Below are 26,669 nucleotides of genomic sequence, written 5' to 3' on the forward strand. Positions count from 1 at the left end.
TCATGTCTGTCAGGTTTCAGCTGAACTAAGGCTTCTAGTGTTATTTAGTTCTTAGGATAGAAAAATTGCAGCTTTAAGAAAATTCTTGTTACAAATAAGAAAAAAAAAAAATCACAGATACTAAAATGTTAATGCCTTTATTTTCAGAAGTCAAGATAGCATATACCTGTGCTACCTCAAGCGGAGCTAGTGCACTAAAAATAGCAGTGTAGCTAGGGTTGCTCAGTGAAGCTGTCCCATGTACCTTCCCGGACGCCATGGGCATGTACTTAGGCAGCTAGCCCAAGCAGCACTGTCCATGCAACCCCAGCTACACTGCTATTTTTAGTGCACTAGCTCAAGCTAGTGTGGGTATATCTATATAAGCTGGATATCACACCCCTTCTTCCAAGTGTAGATGCAGACTAAAAAGAGTGAGGAAGAATTGTTTGGAATTGTATATGGCATAATACTGTAATTAGTAATAATGGATTGAACTTAAAATCAGGTAAATTACTGGCAGAGCTATCATGGGTAAGTCTGTGTGGGTGGAAATCTCACCTTTAGCTCCAAGTGTAGACATAACTACAGTTTTATACTATATTGAACAGTCACAGTTAGATTTGTGTACCTGTTGTTTAACTCTTCAAAAGTAACGTAAGCCAGACTTGCAAGTTTTTTCTTACCAGCTCACAAAAGGTGAAGTGTGTTTTGTTGGATGAGTAAGATATAAAATGTATTATAACATACAAAGTATTTCTGGCACATTCATCACCCTGGTATCTGGTAGGTTGTGCTTGGAGTAAAAAGAAGTTCAGATCAATTTTACATGACTCATTAAGCATTTATTGGCTTTTCTGCAACACCTAAGGATGAGTTGAGCAAGGGGTGCGTTCAGGGGGCTGAAGATGAAGCAATTTAAATATTTCCATGATGCCATTTTGACTGTTTTCAACTAGTGAAGCAATAATTACCAGAAAACACATGGTTTCTGTGGATGTAGATCAGAATCATTTTCAGATGAAATGCTATGAATGTTTAATCTGGCACTAAATTATGTCAATCATATGCTGTCTGCCAGTTTGATTGCACAGGCCTCTCTTGATACAATTGAATTTCAGTATATTAGTATCCAAAATATAACCAATCGGTGAGTGTCAGAAACAGAAAAGTATAACATGTTAATTGCTGCTAATCTACTTTGACACTAAGGAAGTGGGATTTTTTCTGATGCCACCAACAATGAAAATATATATTGTTTACCAAGAGGAACTCTAGACCACCAGTGACAAAGGGCTTATATGGTATAAAATCACTTAGACATGCTAACATGAAATGAATACCAAATGAAAGTGAAAATACATCACTAAACTATTTCAGTGATATTAACAGCAGGATCTCCTGGGCTGGACTGGCAAGTTCATAGAGCCCAGACAATATGTAACATTTCAGAAATCTTGTGGAAATAGTATTTTGGAGTGCCTATACGGGATCCCCAGACATTTCTGTTTTGGCACGGAGAGATATCAGTAACGGATTGTATCTTTATTTTCTAAGCTCTTATGTGAAATACTTTTGTGGCTCAGTTTACAGTATTGATTGTACTTATGGTACTATATTTTAAACATACAACTTAATTTTAATATTCAGCTCCCTTGATCTTTTTCATTTGCTCTTCTTCTTTTCCTCCTATTTTCAGTGTTTCTTCTCATGCACTTCCATTTCCATCTCCCTTCTCCTCTTTACCCTCATTCCTCCATATTTAGTCTCTCCCTCCTTCTCAAACCCCCTTAACAAGTTCTCCCATTACTTCATCTCAGTTAAAAAAAAAAAAAAAAAACACACAAACGAACAAAAAACCCAACTCTCTCCTTCAAATCAATTAAATTCACTCCTTACTCACTTGTTCAACCCAATCACTTCACTCATTCACCCACCTACCTCTCCCTGGGTCAGGCACTCTTTGTCACTTGGTCATTCAGTAATGAAGGGCTGGGGTATCCTTGCAGCCTAAGATGACTCTCTTGGAAAGGGACAAGGCATGGAGACTAGTTGTCCCAAGACCTAAGAAGCTGCCCTCTGGGTGGGAGAAGAGGAGGACCCAAAAGCTTGAAGAGCCACTGTCCAGTCAAGTTTTCTGCACCAGGATCAGAAAGAGTGGTTCCTGTAGTCGGCTATGCACTCAAGTTAGGGAAAACTGTACTCCCAACCTGTCCATGAATGTGGGAGGGGACGGAACAGACTAGCTCTGCATCATGTCCACAGTTGACTGAGGCTGTGGGTGAACTCCAAGAGTCAATTCACAGGTTGCCGATAAATGCTTCTTAATGTGATTTCATAGATTAAGTCAAGGCCAGAAGGGAATGTGGGGATCATCTAGTCCATCTCCTGTATAAAACACAGGACATAGAACTGCTTCAAAATAATTCCTAGAAGCTTATTTTTAGAAAAAAGACGTACAACATACAACACACCAATCTTGATTTTAAAATTGCCAAGTGATGGAGAGTCCACACAAACCCTTACTAAATGTTCCACTGATTAATTACTCTGTTATAAATGTATACCATATTTCAATATGAATCTGTCTAGCTTCAAGATCCAGCCCTGGATCATGTTACTCTGTTAGCCTCATGATCAAATAACATGTTCTCCATGTAGGTACCTACAGACTATAATCAAGTCACCCATTAACCTTCTGTTTGTTAATCTGAATGGAATTGAGCTCTGTGTGTCTGTCGCTATAAGCCTTTTTTTCTAGTTCTGTAATCAATCTTGTAGCTTTTCTCTGAACCCCTCGAGTTTATCAACATCCTTGAATTGTGGACATGAGACATAGACCATAGTATTCCAGCAAACATCGCATCTTTGCCAAATACAGAGTTAGAATAGACCTCTGTACTTGAGATTCCCCTGTTTATGCATCAAAGAATCAGAATAGCCCTTTTGGCCCAGTGTCACACTGGGAACTCTACTGAGCTGATTATCCACTATAATCCAATATTTTTTTATAATTGCTTCCAGGATAGGGTTCCCCTGTTGTGTAGCAGGTTTTACTCACTGTTGGGGTACCTCCTTTTCTGCTGGGTCTGAGGATTAGCTCTCATCCAGTCTAGCCCCCTCTTCTGTTGCTCACGTTGCCTGGGGCCTCTCTTGCTCTCCAGGACTTGGGAGTACTCTCCTTTCATGACTTGGCCTCTATCATTTTCCCTTTCCAAGGTATCAAAGTCCCTCTGGACAATCTGTCCAGATGCTGTCACAGGCAGTCCTCCATGTCAATTCCAAGTCCATGCCACTTTCCCAGTGGTTGGTAGGGGAACCCAGGTCTGCCTGCTACTCTGGGTTTTAGCCCAGACACCCTGTAATCAGCAGCCAAGCTCTACACTGCTCTTTCCCTGAGCTTCTTCCTTCTCTGCATTCCACAGGCTTTCTTCCTGCAACTCCTCTGGGTGAACCCTTCCAGAAGGGCTAAGATACCAGGGCTTTTGCGCTGCGCCTTGCTCTCTGTGTCCAGAGAATGAGTGTAGACTCCCTCCCTACAGCTCCCTTTTGCTGCAAACTTCCTGGCTTTATACAAGCTCCGCCTGCTCCTGCCCAGCTGGGTTTCATCATCAATTAGCCTTTATCAGTCCCTGGCTCTCCGCAAGGTGCATCCTATATAGTTAATTGGCCCCTTCTGATGCACCTTAACCCCATCAGTGCTGGTATGGCATGAACACCCCCGTCACTGTGCCTACCATTCTTTGTTCCTACATGTATATATTTAGCCAATTAAAAAGCATATTATTTGCCTTATGCCCAGTTTACCATGCAATCCGATGTACTCGGTATCCGTATATCATTTTCCACTCCCCTAATTTTTTTGTCATCTGCAGTACCTTTGTCAGTGATGAATTTTATTTTTTCTTCCAGGTCTTTAACAAAAATGTTAAATAGCATAGGGCCAAGACTGATTCCTTGCTGGCCCTCACTAAAACAACGTTTCAAAGATGAATATCCTGTTTTACAACTACATTGAGATTTATCGTTAGACCGCTTTTACTCAATTTACTATACGTCATGTTAATTATGTATCTTTTTTAGGTTTTTAATCAAAATGTCATGCGTACCAAGTCAGATCCCTTACAGAAGTCTAAGTATATTACATCAACATTATTCTTTTACCAGCCAAATCGCATCCAAAAAAGATATCAAATATTTACAAATAAAATGGAAAGATATTATTATAGAAGGGGATCTTTGCTCTCATTTTCCCCATCTTGAGGGACTTGCACTGTTGTCTTCTGCAATAAAATTTAATAAACAAGCCTTAAGGCCACTTTTTTTTTTACCTCCATTTAGTTCTCCCACCATCCTTTTTAACTGTTGAGTTTCCTTATCAATTTCTATTAAAGAATATGATTGTACAGTTGTATGCAGATTTGATTAAACACTGCACAATATAAAGTATTTTATCTACATTAATAGCCAAATACAGAAAAAATTCACTGACTCTACCAGTTTTTGAGATAGGAGTACAGGAAAGCACAGTATTTCTTTAATACAGTATAATACTTTTTTAAAAAATGCATCCAGTATCCCAGGGATTGGCAACATTTGGCACACAGCCCTGGCGGGTCTGGCCGGTTTTGTTACCTGCCGGTTGCATCTGCAGGTTTGGCGGATCGCAGCTCCCACTGACGCGTTCGCCGCTCCAGGTCACTGAGGGCTGTGGGCTGATATGCCAAAGGTTGCCAATCCATTGGAGTGTCCCTTTATTTACTTAAGGAAAAATAAATACCTATTTTGAGAGAAATTATTCCTCCTTTATTGCTGTTCACCGCTTATTTTTCTTTTGGGATCATTCATCAATAACTGACTCTCTTTAGACACTATTCTTGATTTTCATTTGTGGACTAAACACTGTGGCTAAATGTCAGTGACAATGGGACAATTTAAAAGCTTTGCTCAAATTGTTCATCTTCTGCTGAGCTCATTTCAACCAAAGAGTGGAACACCAGAGTCTGACATGCTTGAAAGTTTAATGATGCTTCATTACAATTTGTCTTAAGGAAACAGCAGCAAATATACTGTATACGGGTTAATATCCCAGCCCATTGCGTTGCCTTGGTATTTGCCAACACCCAAAGCACAGTACACTGGGTGGATGAAGGAAAGCACACTATGTTCTATTTTTATAACTGCATTTTTTTAAAATTATTAAGGCAAAGAACATTAACATCCACTGTAGTTGCTATGCTTGTCACCAAAATACCCTTAGGACATTTCTCTTCACATGCATTGATTGCATTTTGGCCTTTTCTCATTGCAATACCTATTTCAAACACATTGTGAGCAGTCATGTAACTTGTCATTTTATGTACCCCAATAAACAAACACAAATTAGGGGAGGTTTCAGTCTTAACCATCTTCCAAAATTTTAAATCTGTGCTTTTTTCCCCCCATTAAAGTGGCTTCAGTTAGTGAACTTAGCGTTTTTTTTCATTGGTATAACTAAGGTGATTTCATTTTTCATACTGCTGTTTGCTAATGAAGCAAACTTATAGTTTTCTGCCCCTCCCCATTGAACTACAAAGAAGCCAAGATCCTAATGGAAGGCAAACAATTTTATACATGGTAAATATCATTCACATTGGTATGAAATTAAGCCCCAATCCTGAAATGAACTCTGTACAACTAGATCCATGCATAGCACCACTGAGACTAAAGATTCCAGGATTTGATCAATATGTTTCCTTAGTTTTCTGAAGGATTACACAAAGCAAGACTTTTTCTAATAGTGCTTGTCTACACCATGTTGCATTTAGCGACAAGGCTGTGTCGACATAGCCTTGTCGCTAAAAGTCAGCCTGTGTAAAGGCTCTTTTTCGGTACTTTGTTGGCACTTTTGCTGACCAAATACTTCCAGCCCTGCGAGCGGCGTTAGCTTTGTCAACAGGAGAGTGCACCTGCTGACAAAGCCACATTCACACTGCCACTTGTGTCAGCAAAACTTGTCTTTCATGGGGGGGCTTTTTTAAGTACCTGTGAAAGACAAAAGTTTTGTCGACTACTTCGCAGTGTAGACAAGCCCTGAATTGAATATGCTGGGACAGGTCCTCAACTTGTGTGAATTGTTGTAGCTTTGTTCAAGTCAATGCAGCTATGACAATTTTACACCAGCTGAAGATCTGGCCTGCTGTCTTTAAAGCAGACTGCTGCTGCTAGCAGGCTGGCTTACAGGACAACTGACACAGTTGCTGGTAAAAAGCACTTTATTTCCCTTCCCACAGCAATATATATACAGCACTTGTTTATTCCTTTTCTGTTGTTTATCACCCAATGTTCTCATCATTCTTATCTTTGGGTTCCATTATCTTGGGGTGGTAAAGACTCTCAGGTGCTGCTTATCTCATTAGTCCTTAGTTCAGCCAAAGTTTAGTCCTCAGTCCAGCCAAAATCTTCTGGCCTTGTCCTTCAACTTACCACCCGCAGCCCCGCCTCTTGTACTGTTATTTTCCATTACTTGGCACACATTTCTAAACATCTGATACTCAGCATTCCCACAGCAGACCTAATTGTGCTAGCTGCAGGAGCAAAGCAACCTGGGAATAAACCCAGGAACACTTGGGCACTTGGTCAACCTAATATTGGCATTTCAGATATACAGCTATCAGTTTTTTCTGATTATATACACTAGAACTTACTAGTTTACTGTAGCAATACAACCAACCAAAACCACACACACAAAACAAAACACATACCTAAGAAACAGTTCTCTACTGGCCCCTAGTTTAGCTACTCTAATAGGAGTCTTCCATTTCTGTGGTTCTATGAAATAGTTATGAAGAAATCAAGTAAATTCTGAGCTTCATGGCCATGGATGTCTATTTCATACCATTTGTTTAAAATCTTTTTAGACTATTTTTGGTGAAACTGCAATAGTGGAAGTGTAGTTTTTACTCTGACATCTTACGTTATGATGGAAAATGGAATTTCAAACAATTCTGCAGCTTGTATGTTTTACAGCCTTTCAATACACTATAGACAGATTCTTTCAGCACAATATGCCATGACCTGAAATCAGAAATTAAAGAAAAAAAGATAAACTAGAGCTTCTTTCTGATTTTTAATCTGTTTAAATATGACCCTTCCAATGGTCCCTTTCAAGCAAAGTGAGTTGAATAGCATACCTACCTTTCAAATATCCCTGATTGTGGAGGATTAGGAGGGAGAGAAGCCTTCCTATTTTTTCCCCCATACTCATTTCCTGTGTTATGGGAAACAGAAGACCAAAGAAAGCAGTGTTTACCACTGCACACATTTGGAAGTGCACTGTACTCAAGTGATCCAGGTGGAAAAGGCCTGATATTACCAAAATCAAGATAATTTGTACACTATTTCAAGCAGAACTACCTTGGCAATTTTTTCTTTAAAAAAATAAAAAAAGTTTAAGCCACTTTTAGTAAATTTCCCCATGGATGATGGGAAACATGTAAAATGTGTATGCTTAGGCTTATGGAATACCTTACATAGTCTCTGCAATCTCATTAAATGTGTTCCCTAGTTCCTCTTTTGCATTATATATAACTTTTTAAAAGCATGTATGATTACATCCTGCTATAATCCTTTCAAACATTTTTATGATTCAATCTTCATAGAAATAAAGTAATAATACTTCCATAGTCTACATGTAAAAACAATGTCTGCATGTACCAAAGCATTTTACTCAATATTTTTAGATTTTGCTGTTCTTTGTCTTGTATTTTTCTTCAGTATTCTTTGTTGAAATCTGGAAATGCCAGTTTTAAGATGTGGGTTGTGGTGTTTGTGTATTTTTTTTAAAAGGCTTTAGATTTGGCAGCACTTGCCACAGAGCACGCACAGTACAAGGACTGGTGGTGGAAAGTCCAAATTGGGAAATGCTACTATAGGTAAGTCATTTTTCTATTCTTTAGTGATTGATTGTGATCTGAGGAACATGAACTTTAGTTTCTTATAATTGTACAGTATTTCCTAAGCTTCAAGGTCAAATTGTGTAGTAGTAAGAGGTGTTCGTACAGTAAGTAGTTAAGGGATGGAAATATAATAAAATTAGAGCTGGTCAAAGTTGGAATTTTTGTTTTACAGGAAATTCCAAAAATTGTTCCATTTTGAAACAAAAAAAATTGAAATTTCCTAGAAGGGAAACAAAAAAAAATCATTTTGAAATAAAGCATTTCATTTAGAATATTTGAAACAAAATTGATTCTCGGAGTACCCAATGGTCTCATGTGAAGCTGGGAGCCTAGAAGCCCTGAGACAGATGGCTGAGCCAGCAATCATTGGAGCTTGGATTCCCAGGTTTCTGCTGCAGAGATAGAAACAGGCCCTACTCTAGCTGAGGCACATTCGGGCTCCTGGTTCCATGGTAGGGAATCTGTGAACCCCTGGCACCTGCTCCGACACAGCTCATATGGTGTGGCTCCCAATGGGGCCATCAAACCTGGAAGCCATGTGTTTCCCAGCAGCCCACCAGTGAGCTGGGCCTGAAGCCTGCATTGCAGGCTGGGTGCCAGCCAGAACCCTGCCCAGGTATCACCAGAAATTCAGTGGAGCAGTCCATTTCCTGGAAAACAGACCTATTGGCATTTTCTGGGTGAAGCAGGGTTTGAGCTTTACTCATAATTTACATAAAATTGTTTATCTTTCAAATAAGGCGGCTAGTACAGTATATTCAATTAATGAGGAAGACTACAGTCTGGCGTATTAATGAAAAAAATGAGCAGACTTTGTCCCACAATCTGAGATAATGTCGAGGCTCCAATATTTGAGCACTGGAGCTTCCTCCTTGTGTTTGTCTCAATTATATGCAGGGCTGATAACACCTATTATTAAGGTTGCTCAAAGCTTCCTAGTATAAGACCCTGTTTCCAGTTGCTTATAACTTTGACAGATTTAAACATGTTCTCCCTTCCACAGAGGTGGGCTAATTAATCACATCTTTTGGTTGCAGAACTTTTCTGAGGAACTTCCAAAATTATATTTCAAATTTCTAACCACCTGTTGTCATAAGTTTGACTGCCAATGTTGAGTTAGACAGTGCGTCACAAACATTAATGGATTTATTTTCACTGCACATTGTGAGAGGAAGGATATTATCCCCATTTTACAGATGGGAACTGAAACACAGATTAAAGTCAAAAAGGATTCACAAATTTTGGGTGCCCAATTTGAGACATCTAGGACCTGAGATTTCATTATACAGTACTTTGTGTTCAGAGCTCAGCACCTGTTGACTTCTGTTGCAGCTCTGAGTGCTCACCATTTCTCCAGTGAGACTGCAGGCAGGCACCCAGAAAGTCAGGAATACATAGTGACAACCTCTGAAAAGTTTTATTTAAGTGACTTGCCTAGTATTATATAGGGATTCTATGGCAGAGACAGAATAGAACCCAGTTTCCCCAGGCAGCATTTGACTGCCCTTAATGATGAGACCATTCTTTATCTTCCTGCTGTCCCCAGCTCATTCACTACACACGTTCCAACTTTTGGAATAAATGAAGCTGGGGTCCTAAAGAAGGTTCCTTTCAATACACGACCCTGATTTATTCCCAGAGGAGATCCATCCTGCATACTGAATGAGGCAGGAGTCTTGTGGAAAAAATAGTATGTGATCAAAAGGACTTTCAGCGCACATGCACAAAGGGGGCTGAATTAAGGTTACAAAGGCAATTCTGGCATTTCCTAACTTTTGAACCTGGATTTTCTTTTAGCAGATGCATGATTTTTTACACCCCCACCCACCATCACGTTACTTTTGGCACTTTAGTGAGTTTTTGTTTTTAGTGAATAGTGCTTTGTTTGAATAAGTTACATTATTGTCGAATAAAGAACTTTCTGTATGTATCTGTTCTCTCTTAGGTTAGGCTTGTACCGTGAAGCAGAAAAACAATTTAAATCAGCTCTCAAGCAGCAAGACATGGTAGATACAATACTGTATTTAGCAAAAGTAAGTAGATATTCTCAAATCAAATTAAATCTGCCTGCTTTAGAACAACTTGAAATTCTCATCTATACATGAAAATCCAGGGGGCATCTGAGCTGGGACTATCCAACTTGATACATTTTTCAGATTGTGTAGCTTTTCAAATCCATTTTAAAATGTATTAAAACAATCTTTTCAGAATGCAATTAACTTAAACAGCAGAACTCACACAAATAGAACAAGTTATTTTTCAGATTTCCATTATATAAAATTTTAAAGTTTTGTGCGAATAAGGCTTTCTTTTAGAGGATTATTTATGAGCTTTTTTTCTCTGTACATTTTTCCCCACAACTTGTCTTACTCCAGTTCTTTAATATCAAAATGGTGGTGAATAGTATGGGAAATACAAGTCAGTACCGAAAACAGAAGTCTCACTAAATTGTTGTTGCCGCAGGCTCAAGCATTCATGTACTTCAGAGTATGACTATTTGGATTTGATAATTTGTTATTAGCAGAACTGTTTACAAAAGCAAGAGCATAGTTTAAGTACTGGACACCATCAAAGACACCTTCTTCTGTCTTATGTTCTCTCCACCAACAAATCCTAATTAGGACTATACAGATAAGGAATGATCAGAGTTGCTGTATTTAATGTGTAGCTATCTGATATCTTAGGAGACCAATGAAATAAACTAATAAGGGTGACTAGATGGATCTAAAAACTGGTTTTTCAAATGACATCAAAAGGAATTTATCGGTAGCAGTCAGAAAGACGTCGAAATTGACAAAGTTGTATCAAAGATATGCAAAACACTTGAAGAACCAACATCACCGCTCAAACACCAAAATTGTTGTTTATGGTAGTGCACATGATGTTCTAAACATTTTTTCCGGACATTCAAGAAGAGACAGGCCTGCTCCAGGAAACTTGCAGTCTAAGGACTTCTCCATACAGTTTGTGGGCAGCAAGCCTGTGTCAAAGCACACTACAGAACTTTTAGTACATGGTAACAGGGTCCACATGGCCAGTTGGCATGTGACAGCTTTATATCCTGGCTTGCTGTGCACTAATTGACCATATATACAAGTGCCCGGGGTATCTTTTATCTAGGAGCTTGAATAATAATAGCAATGAAGCCGTGGCTGCATGGGCTTTGCAAGCCTATTCTAGTGACTAGTCCCTGCTGCCATGGCTTCACTACCTTTGTTATTTGAGCTAGCTAGATTAACACTAATTCCAATATGTCTACATGTGCTGCAGTTATTCATTTGATTGCAGTAAAGATGTACCATAAAGCAGCATTTCCTCAGACTTTGGAAAGCTCACACACACACACACACACACACACACACCCAGAGGGAAACCTATTTCCCCTCCTGCTTTTTCAGTACAGCTATTAAAGGCCTCCCTAAAATAAGTGATTACTCAGAGTATATATATAGCTTTTTATTGTATGATGCTTCCTCTGTGCGTTGAGTAGTGAATTAGCATCTGGGTTAGCAGCCATTGGAAAGAATGGGGCAGTTCATATCGAAGAGGTATTGTTTCAGGCTCTCTGCAAAATCAGACAGACATCAGTATCACCTACATCCTAGTCATATTTTAATCACCATAACAAGTAGAGATTTAAAAAAAAAAACTTGAAACCTGAGACTTGTGAAAAACTAAGAGTTTTCTGCATATCTATCTGGCTAATCCTGAAACCTTCCTCCTCCATGCTTTGAGAAACATTGGTTTAAGGCCAAAGGACAGGGGAAGGGGAATAAGAAATAAGGAATTGTTTTGTACAAGTCAAGAACTCCAAGGAGTCATACTATTTCACGACTACAGAGCTAGAAATGGGACTTTTACACCAGAGAACTAGGAGGTTCCCAGCTCTCCAGAAGGGGCAACATTCAGCACTTGCTGTTAGCACCAGAAGAACACAATATGTCAGACTTAAAAGTCATAGTATTCTTATGGTTTGAAAAGCTATTTTTAAAGGTTTTAAAAATTAATTTTTATGCCCCTCAAGCTTGTGCAGTTTTACTTATAGTATAAGGAATGCTGAGCTTTACAGGTGATGGATACAAAATAATAAATAACTATTTTAAAGACTCTCAGAAACAGTTCTAAAATGGTGTGTAAGTTATAGGTACGTGCAGGTATGGTGTGTGTAAAGGGTTTATTGCAACTAATTTTGGGATGACTTGCATAAGTCATTCATGTGTTTCCCACATTGAGTAATATGATCATCCCAAACTCTTGCTAATTAAAAAGCTATACCCACTATCATGTATTCTCTCATCTATATATCCTCTGCTGAAGCTCCTTTTAGAGAGAGATTTGATTGTAGAAAAAAGTTAGTGAGAAATAGTAAAATAAATTCAAATGTTAAAGAAAGGAAAATGAGCATGACACATATAATGGAGACATTTCTTTCAAATTTAAGGCTTAATGCAGACATTAAATCCATCTGAAACTGCTCTACAGATTATAAACTGAAATGTAGAGTGAATACTCTGAAGGCTGCTTTAGATACAAACACAAGTGTAACATCCACAGATGGAATGTGCTAGGAATAGATTGTTGATGTCCCATTGCTTAAAATGTCTGCTTAATTGATACTGTCACTTGGGGGGGAAACAAAAAAAGCAGCAGCAAGCCTCAATCTTCCTTATTCCTTCTCCACAGGAAGGAATTATTTTTTCTTAATATAGGAGATGCTAGCAACTATCAAGCAATTTTTTTCCACTGATCCTAATGTTCTAATTCTAATTTTACTGTGATCAGTTTGAAACTGCAGTCCCTTACTAGAGAAATACTTGCTGTCAATTAGATCATTAAAATTACCACATTGTCTCATTTCAAAGAATGCTGGGTGTGTGTGTGTGTGTGTGTGTGTGTGTGTGTAAAAAGCACCATATATCTGTTTAGAGATAATTAAAGATTGGACTATAATAACTTGATCATTTGCATTCAGAATTCCCTGCATGGATCCCAAAAGCAGAAGAACTGTATTGTGCTTCTAACTGTGGTCATTTCTTTAAATTTGTAATGTTTGATGCTTTACTCCTTTGGTTCACTTATATTAAATAACACCAATGGCAGCTATTTTTCCATTGTTCGTATATTACAATCAAACATTTACTATGTTATTCGACTAGCATGAGCACTTTAAGTGTGTCTTGCTTTACTCTGAAGTATATATACCTGAAACACTTTTCTACTGAAATATGAGTAATCAGCTTGGGGAATTGAATGGCACAAGTGATTCATGTAGAATATGGCTTTTTTCTTCTCTGTAACAGATTCAGATGTGCTTCATTCCAGTAGCCTCTGAAAGTTATACCATCTGAGTGCTGCTAAATGGTCTTTGTGACATCAGTGGATGGTCTCTTTCCAGTTATACTGTAGTTCTTACAGGACAGGTCGCCACATCACTATTAGCACCATACTAGTATTACCAACACAGAAACTAAAGATTGACAGGCCATGCAGACTGAACTACCCTTTTGCCTATAAGGGATCATCTTCTCTAAATATGACTGGAGACATTTTGGCAGAGCAATATGAGGAAGCTTGCAAATGTCACTGCCCACTTTGTCATTTGGCCAGAGTAGAAGACTTTCCATGAATTCTAAAATATACTTTAACAGACCTCTGCTCTTTCTTCATTCAAATTCCTCCTGAGACTCACTTCTGCCATGAGGCTCAAAATGTGACCACTATCATTTTTTAGATTAAAAATGTTTAAAATATTTAAAGTGACATCATCTTAATCTCCCAGTTTGACTGATTTTTGTTAGTTTTGTGAATTATAGGTAGGTCCCTGGCCCTATGTTATAAGTAATAATTATAAATATAGAGACAGGAAATGTCTCACTGTGGTTCTTGTATAGTTCCAGGCATGTCTTAACACTTAAATAATTAAGACTGTCACATTTTTAGCATCACTGCAAAGATTTTCCCATTGATGCTCATATGACTATTTGACATAATGGCTTCTGCATCAAAAGAAGAATCTCTCTCTTGCTGGTAGCACTTCTTTTGTCAAAGAGCTGTCTGAGCATGAAAATCAATATTTGACATATTTATATACACTTTCTTTGCTCAGGTGTATTTTCGGTTGGATCAGCCTTTGACAGCTTTACATCTTTTCAAGCAAGGATTAGATAGATTTCCTGGAGAAGTGACCCTTCTTTGTGGGATTGCCAGAATCTATGAGGTATGCATGTACTACACTACTACTAATGCAAACAAGATTATCTTCTTATGCAAGAAAAAGGGCCAGAGGTTCAATATGCTTGTAAGGTCATCAAAAATTCACCACATTACCTGTTTTATATTAGTAATGCTGGAAAATAATGTTGCAGAAAGTCTACCAAAATAAAGACAGCTTTGCAGGCTTATTTGTTCAGCTGGTTAACTATATCAAACAGACCATGCTTTTCCTTGTTCAAACACACACAAACAAATACACATTAAATCAAGTGTTGCATTTCCAGATGTTGTCCATGTAGTACTATGATTGGCTCATACATTTTTCATTGATCTAAAAGAGAAGAAAAGTGCTGGTGTCTCAAACGGTCTGTTAATAGATTTAAACAGCAGGATAGTCTACAGGTCAGTACTGCCTTCTTTAGTACTGTAAGTCATTGTGAATTAGTAAAGTTGAAATGTGTCATAGCTTAGCTGGTATTTGTTTTAAATGGAACTACTAATATTTTAGAATAGAACAGTGGTTTCATTGTAGGCTGATAATCAGAGGCAGTTGCTTTTATTTTGCATTAAAGAAAATGCTGTCATTAAAAACAGAAATATTGAGTTTTATATTGTAGTTTGCTTGGCACACTGAAATGGCAATAAATCTATTTCAAAGTATAAAGAAGTCATCCATTTTTGTCTAATATCCATTTTTTTGTTTTTGTTTTTTTTAGAAAGAAAAATCTTTTCTAGTCTTCCTATCTAAATCTTTAAACACAGTTTGAGAAAGCGGTGTTTAAATAGTGTGGCATATTATTCTGTAGACTATTCTTACATTATGCAGCCTTTTTATGAATTTTTGTACTATAGTCTGTATTAGATATTTCTCTGCACCATTGTTATAGAAAGATGTTTGTTTCTGTACTGATGGGCTTTGGTGTGTCACATAACTACAGATATATAACTTAATTAAAGATTTGTACCATTGCATACAAACATTCAGCTCTCTTTACACATGCCTGGAGGGACATATGTACCAAATACTTTCTCCTTAGGCATTAGAAAAAGAGAAGGTCTGCCACTTTCCATCTGCTCCAGCTTTTTAAATGATCGTACTATTAAAATTTAGTACGTTTCCTTGTTTGAGAAATGTAAGTTTGCATAAGTTAATTTGCTACAGTTTTATTGAGTGATAGAACAGGTTTTAATTTGACTGTCTTCAGTCAAGCTGCTCAGGGTGATAGTATGATACACTGTAGGATGTTAGTAGGATGTTTTATGAGCAATAGGGTAAATGAACAAACTGCTCTCTAAACAAATAAAAACACTTCTTGAATTACCTCTAAATTTTGTATACTCACGCATCTTCTACAGGAGGTGGTTTCTCTGGTGACAGTAACCCCTCAAAGTACATGGGACATAGGTCTAGTTGTTACAAGAAGCAAAAGTCTATACCTCTTCTCCATTCAAATACCATACCTCCAGGTGTATTTTTAGATACACTATGATCATTTTAATTGGCACCTCCTACTGGAAACAAACTTGCTAAATTATTCCATGATTCCAGTTTTCAGAGGCTCATGGTAATATTTGGTGCTCATTTAATTCATGAATTGCTTTGAACATAACCATTAAAGAATTGTTCTGAAAATCTGACTAAACAGTCTGGAATTTATCTTTCAATTTTGGGGGAACTATTGTACTGTGCTGTGTACTCCATAGCATAGTATAAATAGCAGCAAACACCTATTTGCACATGGTAGCTATTGTGAATAGGCTTTAGAAAACACCACGTGTGCCTTTAAGTGTACTTGTCATACCTGTGTTCTATTAATCCATGGTTTAGAATCAGTAAAATGTTCTCCACTGAATCCATTCTTCTCAGTTAAATGGGCATGTAGTTTATGAAGAGGCTAATAAGTGAATTGTAGTGCATGTTCAGAGAACCATAATAAACTATTCTTGTTTGTTGATGTGTCTACACTGTAGCTGGGAGCATGCTTCCTAGCATGGGTAAACAGAGAGACACTAGCTTTGCTCGACTTAGTGCACTAGAAGTAACAGCGTGGCCAGGGACAGCATGGGCAGTGGCTCAAGCTAGGCACCAGAATACATATCCAACAGGTCCAGGCAGGTTTCTATTCAGGCAGCTAGCTTGAGCTGCCACCAGTGCTACCTCCAGCTACACTGCTATTTTTAGAATACTAGCTCAAGCAAAGCCAACGCATATCAGTCTGCCTTCACTGGGTAGGCATACCCTTAGGTTGCCAGCTCCTTACCTGTGCCTTGTAAAGCACTGTGCAAGTTTATGGCACTTTATAAGAGTTTAATAAAATGATAAAAAAGCAAGATTACTACAGTTTGCAAAATATTTGTTCGTTTGCTTTTCTATTTTTGATGTGCAGGAAATGAACAACATCTCCTTAGCTGCAGAATACTACAGAAAAGTCTTAAAACAAGATAACACTCATGTGGAAGCCATTGCATGCATTGGTAGTAACCACTTTTATTCAGACCAACCTGAGATAGCTTTGCGGTTTTACAGGTGTGTGCAAGTAAGATTAATATTAAAGAGAAATATTTTTGTAACATTGATAGTGCCAAAGAAAATGCGAGTGTATAGGAATCAAAGGTGTCTAACCAAATGGAGAAATATTGCCTACTGTATCACCAACATACCTACCCTAATATCTTCTATACTTACATTATGGTAATTACATTTAAGCACTTAATATGCAGGATAATTGTTAAAATAAAAGTGCATCAAAATGGTTGAGTACCTGATTAATGAATGATGAGGGGGCTCAAAAGGACCTGATTTTCAACTTCATTTTGCAGGAGGCACACGCCACCTTGAAGGATTAAGCCACTAAAAAAAAAAAACTTTTGTAAAACTCCATGGCTCACATCCTTGGCTACAGGTGTGCTTGCAGCCATGTGTTCCCCTGTTCCTAGGTTGACTGTGAGTCAGGGTTTTCCCCAGGTTTATTTTACAGCAATCTGAAGACTGCTGTAAACCGTGCCAGCTGCCACCAGTCTTAAACAGCTAAGGATCACCAGCCTGTGAAAAGCCCCTATACCAACATCAGAGAAAGACAATTTGTGCACTTTGTAGCCTGATCCTTTTTAATGGTTAATAATAATTGCATTGATTGCCAATTGATACTAATTAATGAGCTGGGGGTAATAGGGTTCTCATCCCAGAATCAGGCTCCACAGAATTAAAACTGATGTCTTGTAGGGAACTTCAGCATATATGGAAAGACACTCATGCTGAGGGCAAAGCAAAGCCTTGTTTTAATAACACCCAATTAGTAAGGACAGAAAAGCCCCAAACCACATAAACAGATGGAGTAATGCAGTATTAGGGATATCTTTGGTGTCATTCCCTGCATAGGCTCCGATACTTACACCCTTCCTTGGGGACCTAGCGGTGAGAGACAAAGGACCAGCCCCGCCTCTGGCATCCCAAATAAGTCCAATGGTCCAGGATCTTCAGTGCCCAAAGATTGGTGGTAGATAACAATGAAGAGCTGAAGAGTCAACAATGGAAAGCTAGCCCCCACTACAAAGAGGCTTGTCCTAAAGGGCCTGGGCACTATCACGAATATTCATTCTGATGCCTAGCCTTCCATGTCCAAATCTAACTTCCTCACTCTCATAATATTGGGGTGCACTTATCCTATAGGTTAACCTATCAATGTCATTTAACTCATTATCACAGTCACCAATTGCTCAAGCAAGTTTGTAGTTAGACCTCTGTCAATGATTCTGTCCTAAAATATCCAAGCCCAGTACCAGTTCAGTGTTCCTATAGTTTCCTGGTACTGTTGTGTACCAACTCCCTCTATTGAGCAAGCTGTTACCCTAGATTTTGGGAAACAGGGAACTGTTGGGCCATTTTATCAATGCTACATCACAGGCCTACCATACTTCTGCTAACTTGCTTAAACTGGTGTCTTACAGGATACAGGCCTGTAGGTTCCTTGTATTACTTCTGAGTAAAATAAAAAGGCTAAGCTAGCTCTATGGACTACAGCATCTATGCTAGTTCTAAACCACCTGAATATCTCCCTTCATTATGGCGATCCTCTTGCCATTGACTATGATGGCTTTAGGTCCAGAACTGGCCTGTGCTCTCATACAAAGCAGCTACATTCATTCTAAGATCTGGTTTTAAGTATACCTTTCCCTCTAAGTCTTATAAAAGAGTTCTGCTTTAATAAAACAGCTACCTTTTAAAACACACACTTTTTTTTCCCCAATTTTTATTGAAATGGGCAGCATTTAATATGCCTACTATGTAAATATGATTAAAAGTTAGATAAGATCTGATTTGGCGTTTGCTGAAAGTCCAGAATTGGGCAAAATAACTAAAGTATGAAGCGTGATTATAAAAAATGATAGCAACAAGTTACAAACTTTAAGGTTGGGTGATGAGGGATATATCCAACTCTGACTTACACTAAAATCAAATGTAGTGGCACATCTGAAAAGCCAAAGTGTGAGTTTTGATTTGCACACACAGCATTTTGCATAGCACTGAGTCTACATATAGAAATAGTCTGTGTCTATTGTCTCTAGCTTAGCCTTTCAACACATTTTTGCCAAACAGGATGGTCATTACCCACGATTAACTGTGGTTTTTACTTTTTAAAATTCACATTTGCTTTGAACTCACTTTATTTTACTCCGTTCAGAGCATATTGTTATGTAATGTACTTAGTCATGCCTAATCCTGTTGGGATGGAGGGAAGATTTTTCCATTTAGAAAGAAATTCATACATGCAATACATCTAAAAATGTTAAATTATCTTTCTCTTGAACTAGACGTCTCCTGCAGATGGGTGTTTATAACTGCCAGCTATTTAACAATCTGGGCCTCTGTTGCTTCTATGCCCAGCAGTACGATATGACACTGACCTCCCTTGAACGGGCACTTTCTTTGGCTGAAAATGAGGAGGAGGCAGCAGATGTTTGGTACAACTTGGGGCATGTGGCTGTGGTATGAAAAAAATAAAGTTTTTCTGAATAAATATGAGTCTACTAAATGAAAAAAAAAAAGTGCTGAAGCAAAAGGAATTGGTGTGATAGACCCAAAGACCTATTGGGGCGGGGGGGGGGGGAAACCACACACACCACTTACAGTATGGAAGTCTGATAGTACAGAATAAAGCACAGTACATATTTAGTTGGGTTGAGGGTTTACTACCAGTTCAGAACAGGAAGAAACCCCAGGAGAGGAGTACCTTTCATTCTTCCAGTTTGGCATGTTGTCACATCTTGCTGAAAGACTCTTCAACAGAACCTTGGTGGAACTTGCTCTGTTGCAAACCTATTAGACTAATATAGCAGATTCAGAGTAGTTTCTCCTGCAGCTGGTTTCCCTTAGACATGAAGTGCTGGGTTGCTACATGCTATTGGATAACAATTTTTATGGCAATAGAATTAGAGTATTAGAATAGAATTAGACCCTAGAGTAGCATGTGTTGTGGCTGAGAAGGTGCATCTCTGTTACAGCTTGCTTTTTTTAAAACAGAAATACAAGTGGTAATTGTCCAGTAAAGATATTCAAGTTAATTATCTATAATTTTAATAGAGTTCATTGTAAAATCCTTTCTTATGGAGAATATCATCACATTAATGCATAGCCCAGTTTGCATTTCTCTTTAGCTACCTGCCTGAAGTAGACTTCTAAACACCATTGAAACTTTCAACAGTGTTCCACCTTAAATCAATGGGAATGTTTCCAGTGACTCTACTGGAATTGGGATAAGACCCTTAATACATAAATTTTGACACCCTCAGAAGTTTAAAAGCCATGATGTATGTATTTCTTCGTGTTTGGCAGTTTCAGGGTGACCTTGCATTTCATCATTTTAAATCATATAATTGAAACATTAGCAAATAGCCTCCTGTTCCAGACCAGAGATACTGAGATTTGTACTAGAGTAAGATGCCCCCATTTGAGGAGAGGAGAGCAAAAGGCAATTGAGAAAAACTGGAATTGTGAGTAGGGTTCCTGTCAGTGTGTTTTATTTAAAGTAAAATAATTTTACACAATAGTACATCCAGATGAAAAAAGCATTCCTTTAAAACAAAACAGAAAAACTAAGCAACCTGAAATTTACTGTCAAACTTTTTGATGAGTGGAAAACTCTGTTTGTATTTTTAGGGAATAGGTGACCTGAACTTGGCTTACCAGTGTTTCATGCTGACCCTAGCCAATAATAATGACCATGCAGAAGCTTATAACAACTTGGCTGTGCTGGAGCTACGAAGGGGTCATGTTGAGCAGGTTGGTGCTAAACTCTAAAGCTATGTGAGATGCTTGTTTTGAACCTCCTGTGGTTAGCATCTTGATTTCACTGAAATTTCAGTTGAGTGAGAAGCCAGCCAGATGGCTTGATTGTCAGCAAAGTTTAACTCAGATGCATGTTTTGAAGTAGCTTCTGGATTTTAATACCATGCACCACTAGACTCATGTCCTCATACATCCTCGAGTGGCTGGTTGAAGACAAGCAACATTTGCAATGCCTTCACAGCATCTGCTGTTGAGAGTTATGGCAAACTAGGGTTTTCTGAAGGTAAAATGTTGGAATATACTACTTGACTGAAATAGGTGAAAGAGTCCATTATCAGGTGGCCAAGGGATTTCTTCTACAAAGAGGTGATGAAGAGATTGCCTCATTAAAATTATGTACAGCCAGTAGTATTTATTTATGCATTGCAATCACAAAGGCTACCTTGAGATTTTTCTGATTTAAGCATTCAGATTAGAGTGTGACCATTGGCTTAAATAAATAAATGTTCCATGCTAAGGCATTGGAAAATTATATGGAAAAATTACAGTAGACAAAAATATGCGACTACCCTGGGCACAAGAGGAACCCTGAACGCAACTGGATGGCAGCATTTTTTTCCACTTTGTACATAAGTGAGTGTTTATAATAAGGAAAAAAGGGCAGTACACTATATTGAAGCAAGTTTTGTACAGGAACAGAATGCCTTCCTGTAAGGCTTTCTTTGCAATGCACCCTAAGTCAGTGAGAGCTTGGGGCATCTAGTTGCCCAACCTAGGAGTACCATAGCATGTTGCACGTATATCTAAATGTAGCTAAATATAGTTGATGTGCATGTTGGAATAATCTGTACATTACAACAATTTGTAACACTTACCCTCCTTTGTCCTATGACTGCAGAGGCATTAACTGCCCTCTTCATCTTGAATGATCTTGTAATTTGTTAACTCCTTATGTTTAATCTGTTCTACCTTGTATTTATCTGTGACACTGATTACCTTTCTCAGACCTGAAGAAGAGCTCTGTGTAACTCAAAAGCTTGTCTCTCTCACCAACAGAAGTTGGTCCAATAAAAACATACTACCTCACCCACCTTGTCTCTGTTAGAACAAACACATTTTATTACTTTTTCATGTAAATCACATGAAAGTCAAACCTACATTGGTTGGAAAGTCAGTCAGAATAAGCCTTCAGTAAGAACTGAATCTTTTCATTTGAACAGCAAAGCTGGTTTGTTGGATTTATATATTACATACATACACACACACAGAATAATATACAGTACTTACGTAAATCTGTTCCAAAGCAGCAAGTCATTTATAGAGCATTTATAGAACATTATACAAGTATCCTAGCAATCACAATGGTAACATTTAACATACCCTCATGCTGATCTTTGCTATGACCGATGAAGTTCAATTTTACTTTGTTTTCCAATCAGTCAACATACATAAATTTATATCCCAGATGGAGCCTTAGTCCAAATTATATTGAAAGAGGGGAGTACTGTTTATAATTATGGCTGGATACGCATTTCCAGCCTAATTCCCTGTTTTCAGTTGCTTTTAACTATAATTTTCAAGCTGGCATTTTTCAATTTAATACCTATCCAGACCAAACATTTTCCATTAAATTTAGTTAATACTTTGTGAAAGAGTAACAGTGAAGACTTGCTAACATACATAACCTATGAAAGTTTATAGCTATTAGATACTTAACTGTTTAATCCCCTGAACTGCACCTAAAGAAAACTAATCCAATGATTGAAAAGAAAAAAAGTACAGTATATGTGCTGACAAAATTTAAATGAATAGCAAAGAAATTACTCAAATATTCAGGACCTTTATGAAAAATAATTTATTGTAAGTATAAAAATGAAAATCTCAAATATAGTAAGTTTATCTACGATGGTAGAATTTACAGTATTTGAGAAACAAGTTATTCCATAATTTGACTGCATTGTAATGCATACTCAAAAGCCCAACTTGGGTGCTAAGCTTTAATGTTAATAGCCTTTTTTTTCAAAACAGCAGAAAACCTATTTTATGGAGATCATTGTTAGAGTACATTTTATTTGAAATGTCCACAAAGTTCCTATTAAAAAATGGAAAGTATTCGCAAGTAGAACTTACTTTTGTGTTGCATTCATGGCATTACTTTCATCTCACTATATATTAATTCAGTTTATATATAATGTATGTACACACACACACACAGTTATTTTTCACTAGTTTAATACTATAGTCACCTGTCACTTAAAAGGATTACTCCTGATGGCTATTGGGCAGCCTGTTCAATATTTAGTGGGACACTTTCAAATCTCACAACCTCAAAAAATCCCAGTTTGTTTTAAAAATCCACACACCCCCAAACTTTTCATGCGAGTAGGGGTTTGTTTGTTTTAAAATCATCAGCTCTCCAAAAAGTGTGAAGAACTTCGGCTGTTTAGGCTGAGCAAATCAGAATGCTGGATCATTTGAAAGGATGGATGTTTACATACACCTCACCATCCTTCAGCTCTTCCTGTCGGATCTATTCTTGTGAGCCTGCAGAGGACAGCGAATGATGAGAATTCTGCTCTCCAAACACTGCAGAGAGCAGAACTCTTGTCAATTTCATTCCCTGGCCAGCTCACTGGAACATTGCTTCAGGGAAAATGCAGGCGGAATAGCATAATATCAGATACATGTTCATTTGTATTTCATCCAGCTCAGAATTCTGGAATTTTAGGGGAGCTAACAGCAAAGTAAATGAAAAGAAAACTATAAAACTCCCAATAAAAACAATACACACTGGGACATCTTAAACCTGAAAAATGTCATTTTCAAGAGATCAGATTTTAGGTTTTCAACTACGCTTAATACTCCAGAGCATTAGGCAGTGTTTTAAGACAGTAGCTCCAACTCCAGTAGAAATTTAGATCAGTTTCTCAGAGTTTCCCCCCTTTTTTGAGGAATATGTTCTATTTGGTATTTAGTACTAAATTGCCTATTTAAAGCTCCAACTCTGCCCTGTTAACACTGGCAAGGCTCCCATTCATTTTAATGCTATTAAATTGTATTATGCCTTTATATAGTGGTGCTTATTGCTCATGTGTATTTTAAGATGACTTTCTTAGTAAAGACTCATGAGACAATCCAAGATCATGTCCTCACAGAACAGATAACATTTTCTCTTGATTCTCTCGCCCCTCTGCCATTCACATGTTTCAATATAGTCTTGTTTTTAATGTGTGTAGGCAAGAGCATTGCTGCAGACTGCTTCATCTTTAGCACCTCATATGTATGAGCCCCATTTCAATTTTGCAGCACTTTCTGACCAGGTAATGTACCGTTTTCTTCTTCTGTCATCTGAAAGCTCAACAAGCTTTTGTTTGCATGTAACAAGTTTCCAGATACGTGAATGAAAAAATGTGAAGCGTCTACCCTTTAGATTAAACTTTTATGTCTACAATGTAATGCACAGGGATTAGAATTCAAACACCATCAAATTATTTCTTTTGAGAATGAAAATTTCTACTTTGAAGACCTTTAGCTATGTAGTAATTTTAGTAATTCCTTGAATTTACATAAATTTACTGAACTATAGAATTTTCACTTCATTTGTGGTCTGTATAGTTATTTGATCATTTTGTATATTAAGTAGTAAAATAGCATCCGATTATGATTTCTTAACAATGAAAAGAATGTTAAAATTGTTTATGCCATAATTTTACCTGTTACTGGAATATAATATTTTTCAGCTTTAATGCCTTTGACTTTTTTACTTTTTATTAACTTCTGTCATAAGACACACTTCAGTTATTGAACTGGTAATTTATCTTTTGTTCACTTAGTTTGAATGCAGAAGAGGTATCCTGATCTATACTGAAAATAAGGGTGACAATTGTTAGAGTATGTGTAGGAAACTAGTTTTGAATCAAGTACTGTAGATAAGACGAGCTAACGTGAGAATTTTTTCTTAAACCCATGCCCATTATCTATTACAATCTCATTGGTATTAAAGAGTAGTATGTACAGGTCTTGAAATGTTTTGCAAATACAAATTGCTCTTTGCCTCTGCCTTCACCTTGAAGACGATTCAGATGCAAGTCTATGCTATGTGGGCAGCCCACTAACACTAAAGTGAGAATAACCCACTCATTCTTAAACATACCCTCTCCATTGTAAAGCACAAGATTTAAAGTGTAAATAAAATGCCATACTTACTGATTAAGGACCGTATCCTGATCTCTACATGTGGCCTATTTATATAGGCTGTGCACAGGGGAACTTTACAGGCATTAGAGCAGACCAGCTGTGTATGCAGCCTGCTAATGTATCCCCTACACCCAATGTAATACCCTGGTATACAAGTAGCAATAGCCTTTCTAGCCAGGACTCCAACCCACCTATTCTCAAATCCTCCCTCTGAAGGTCTTTCTGATTAGGTCATTACAGTGCTGTGTTCTATGGGTCAGAGGTTACGTAGACCTGCAGCACCTTGTCTTTTTCTATCCAAAGGCCCCCACTTGTACTAGAGGTTTTAGGCCTATAATCAAACTTATTTGTTCAGTCTTGAGACCAGTTTACTTGGACACTTGTGGAGGAAGTGTCATGGCATCAAAAAGTGCTGCTTAGAGTACATGCAATAAATAGTGCACTGTTTGTGACTAGAGTGTTTATGTCTTGCAGGTTGGAGATCTCCAGAGGAGTTATATAGCTGCTCAGAAGTCAAAGGAAGCATTTCCAGGTCATGTTGATACACAACAGCTCATCAAACAGTTAAAACAGCACTTCGCCATGCTTTGATGCCATATTTCTGTCATGTAAAATAGCTCAAATGATTTTACAGCCGAGATACTACAAAATACATTTTACAAAAGGATAGCTGAAAATTTAATAGGAACAAACCCTCCTTATTACAAGGCCTGTGTTTGGTTTGGGTACCAGTGAAAGTTTAAAAAATTCTGAACTGACTTGTAACATAGTAGGCAAGACATTTCACTTTTTACATGTGGCTAGAACATACAATGTATTTATTTCGGAGTAAAGAATGAGATATTGCAACTATCTGATAATAGTGTCAGGCAATTCACCATTTAATATTCAGGAAGCATTTTAAAGGATTTTTTCCTGACGTATTGGCAAGTTTCTAATGTTCCTCTTTGACAGTGCAGCATTAAGGCAAAAAGGTTTCATGTCCGTCTTTCAAGCATGGCTTTTAATACTGTACATTCTTACAGATTAGTTTATGAATAAATTCATTATGAGTACAGTTTATGAATAAATTCCTTGTTATTTGAAGGAAAATATATTTTCCTTTATATTCTGGTGATATAAAATAAGTTTTGATTGTTTCCATTGTTATAGCATTCATATTGCTTCCAGTTTTCCTTATACTTACTTTCAAGAAAGAAAGGATTTTGAAAAATCTAGTAGAATTGGCATTAATAGCATAATGTGCATGCTTCTCTCTCACTAACAGAACAAAGTCCAAGGATTAGGTCCATAGTAATATATTAAGAGGACAGATGCTTGAGTGTCAGATTCACAAGGAGGACATAGGTGTCCAATTGCTACTTTAGGGACCTAATCCAACATTTAGGTGCCACTGGCCATCACAACCCCCCTAACCCTGTAGATGTCCATAGTCCCTATGCTTTCCACCTAAGTTTCCACTGTTAAAGTCTCCAAAGCACCAAACAGGTTCACAGTAGCCTCAAATCCTGACATCAGCCTGCAACTCAGCATCTAACTCGCACCCAAACCCCAGTGGGATTCTTAGACTAGACATGGCCTCTGCCTGTTACCCTTGGGCCTGGTCTAGTAGGTATGCTCAGAGCACCTAAACCCACACAAAATGGATGTTTTGAAGCTATCCACTCTGTCTGCATTGGGTCAGAGAGAAAGAATGACTACAGCCTAGTGATTAGGACACTAACTGGGAGGAGGGAGACCCAAATTCTAGTACCTCTGCTCAAATGCGTATTTAATTATTTACACAGAGTGGGGACCAATTTCAACAGGAGAGATTTAGAAAGACCTGCCCGAGAATACCCCATAGCCCAGTGAATAGGGCACTCTCCTGGCCAAGGGGAAACCCTCTTCACCTCAGGCAGAGTTGGGAAACTGAACGCAGATCTCCCACCTGGCTGAGTATCCTTACCACTGAGCTAAAAATAATGACACCATTTCCTCCTCAATTTTTCCCTGAGATAGGGCTGACCTGGCTTAGGTGCCTAATTCCAGGAGAGTATACGCAGCTGTGAATCTAA

At 37.9% G+C, this 26,669-nt stretch overlaps 1 protein-coding gene and 1 long non-coding RNA gene across 4 annotated transcripts in view; one reads left to right on the plus strand and one right to left on the minus strand.

The window, feature by feature from the left end:
* Positions 1–25,768, plus strand: part of TTC8 (tetratricopeptide repeat domain 8) — a 65,077-nt gene extending 39,309 nt beyond the window's left edge. For all 3 annotated transcript variants that reach the window (XM_038407406.2, XM_038407404.2, XM_038407403.2), the window contains 8 exons: positions 7,807–7,892; positions 9,862–9,949; positions 14,023–14,133; positions 16,517–16,656; positions 18,942–19,116; positions 20,287–20,409; positions 23,652–23,735; positions 25,087–25,768. In XM_038407406.2, coding sequence (XP_038263334.1) covers positions 7,807–7,892; positions 9,862–9,949; positions 14,023–14,133; positions 16,517–16,656; positions 18,942–19,116; positions 20,287–20,409; positions 23,652–23,735; positions 25,087–25,203 — 924 coding nt within the window. In that variant the 3' untranslated portion in view covers positions 25,204–25,768. The remainder of the gene's footprint in view (positions 1–7,806; positions 7,893–9,861; positions 9,950–14,022; positions 14,134–16,516; positions 16,657–18,941; positions 19,117–20,286; positions 20,410–23,651; positions 23,736–25,086) is intronic.
* Positions 1,504–3,526, minus strand: LOC122460846. Its single transcript, XR_006282400.1, has 2 exons — positions 3,041–3,526; positions 1,504–2,367 (listed from the first exon to the last, which is right to left on the minus strand). It is a non-coding gene; the product is annotated as an uncharacterized LOC122460846 (long non-coding RNA).
* Positions 25,769–26,669: the final 901 nt, after the last annotated feature.

Source organism: Dermochelys coriacea, chromosome 6, assembly GCF_009764565.3.
Source record: "Dermochelys coriacea isolate rDerCor1 chromosome 6, rDerCor1.pri.v4, whole genome shotgun sequence".
NCBI lineage: Eukaryota > Metazoa > Chordata > Testudines > Dermochelyidae > Dermochelys > Dermochelys coriacea.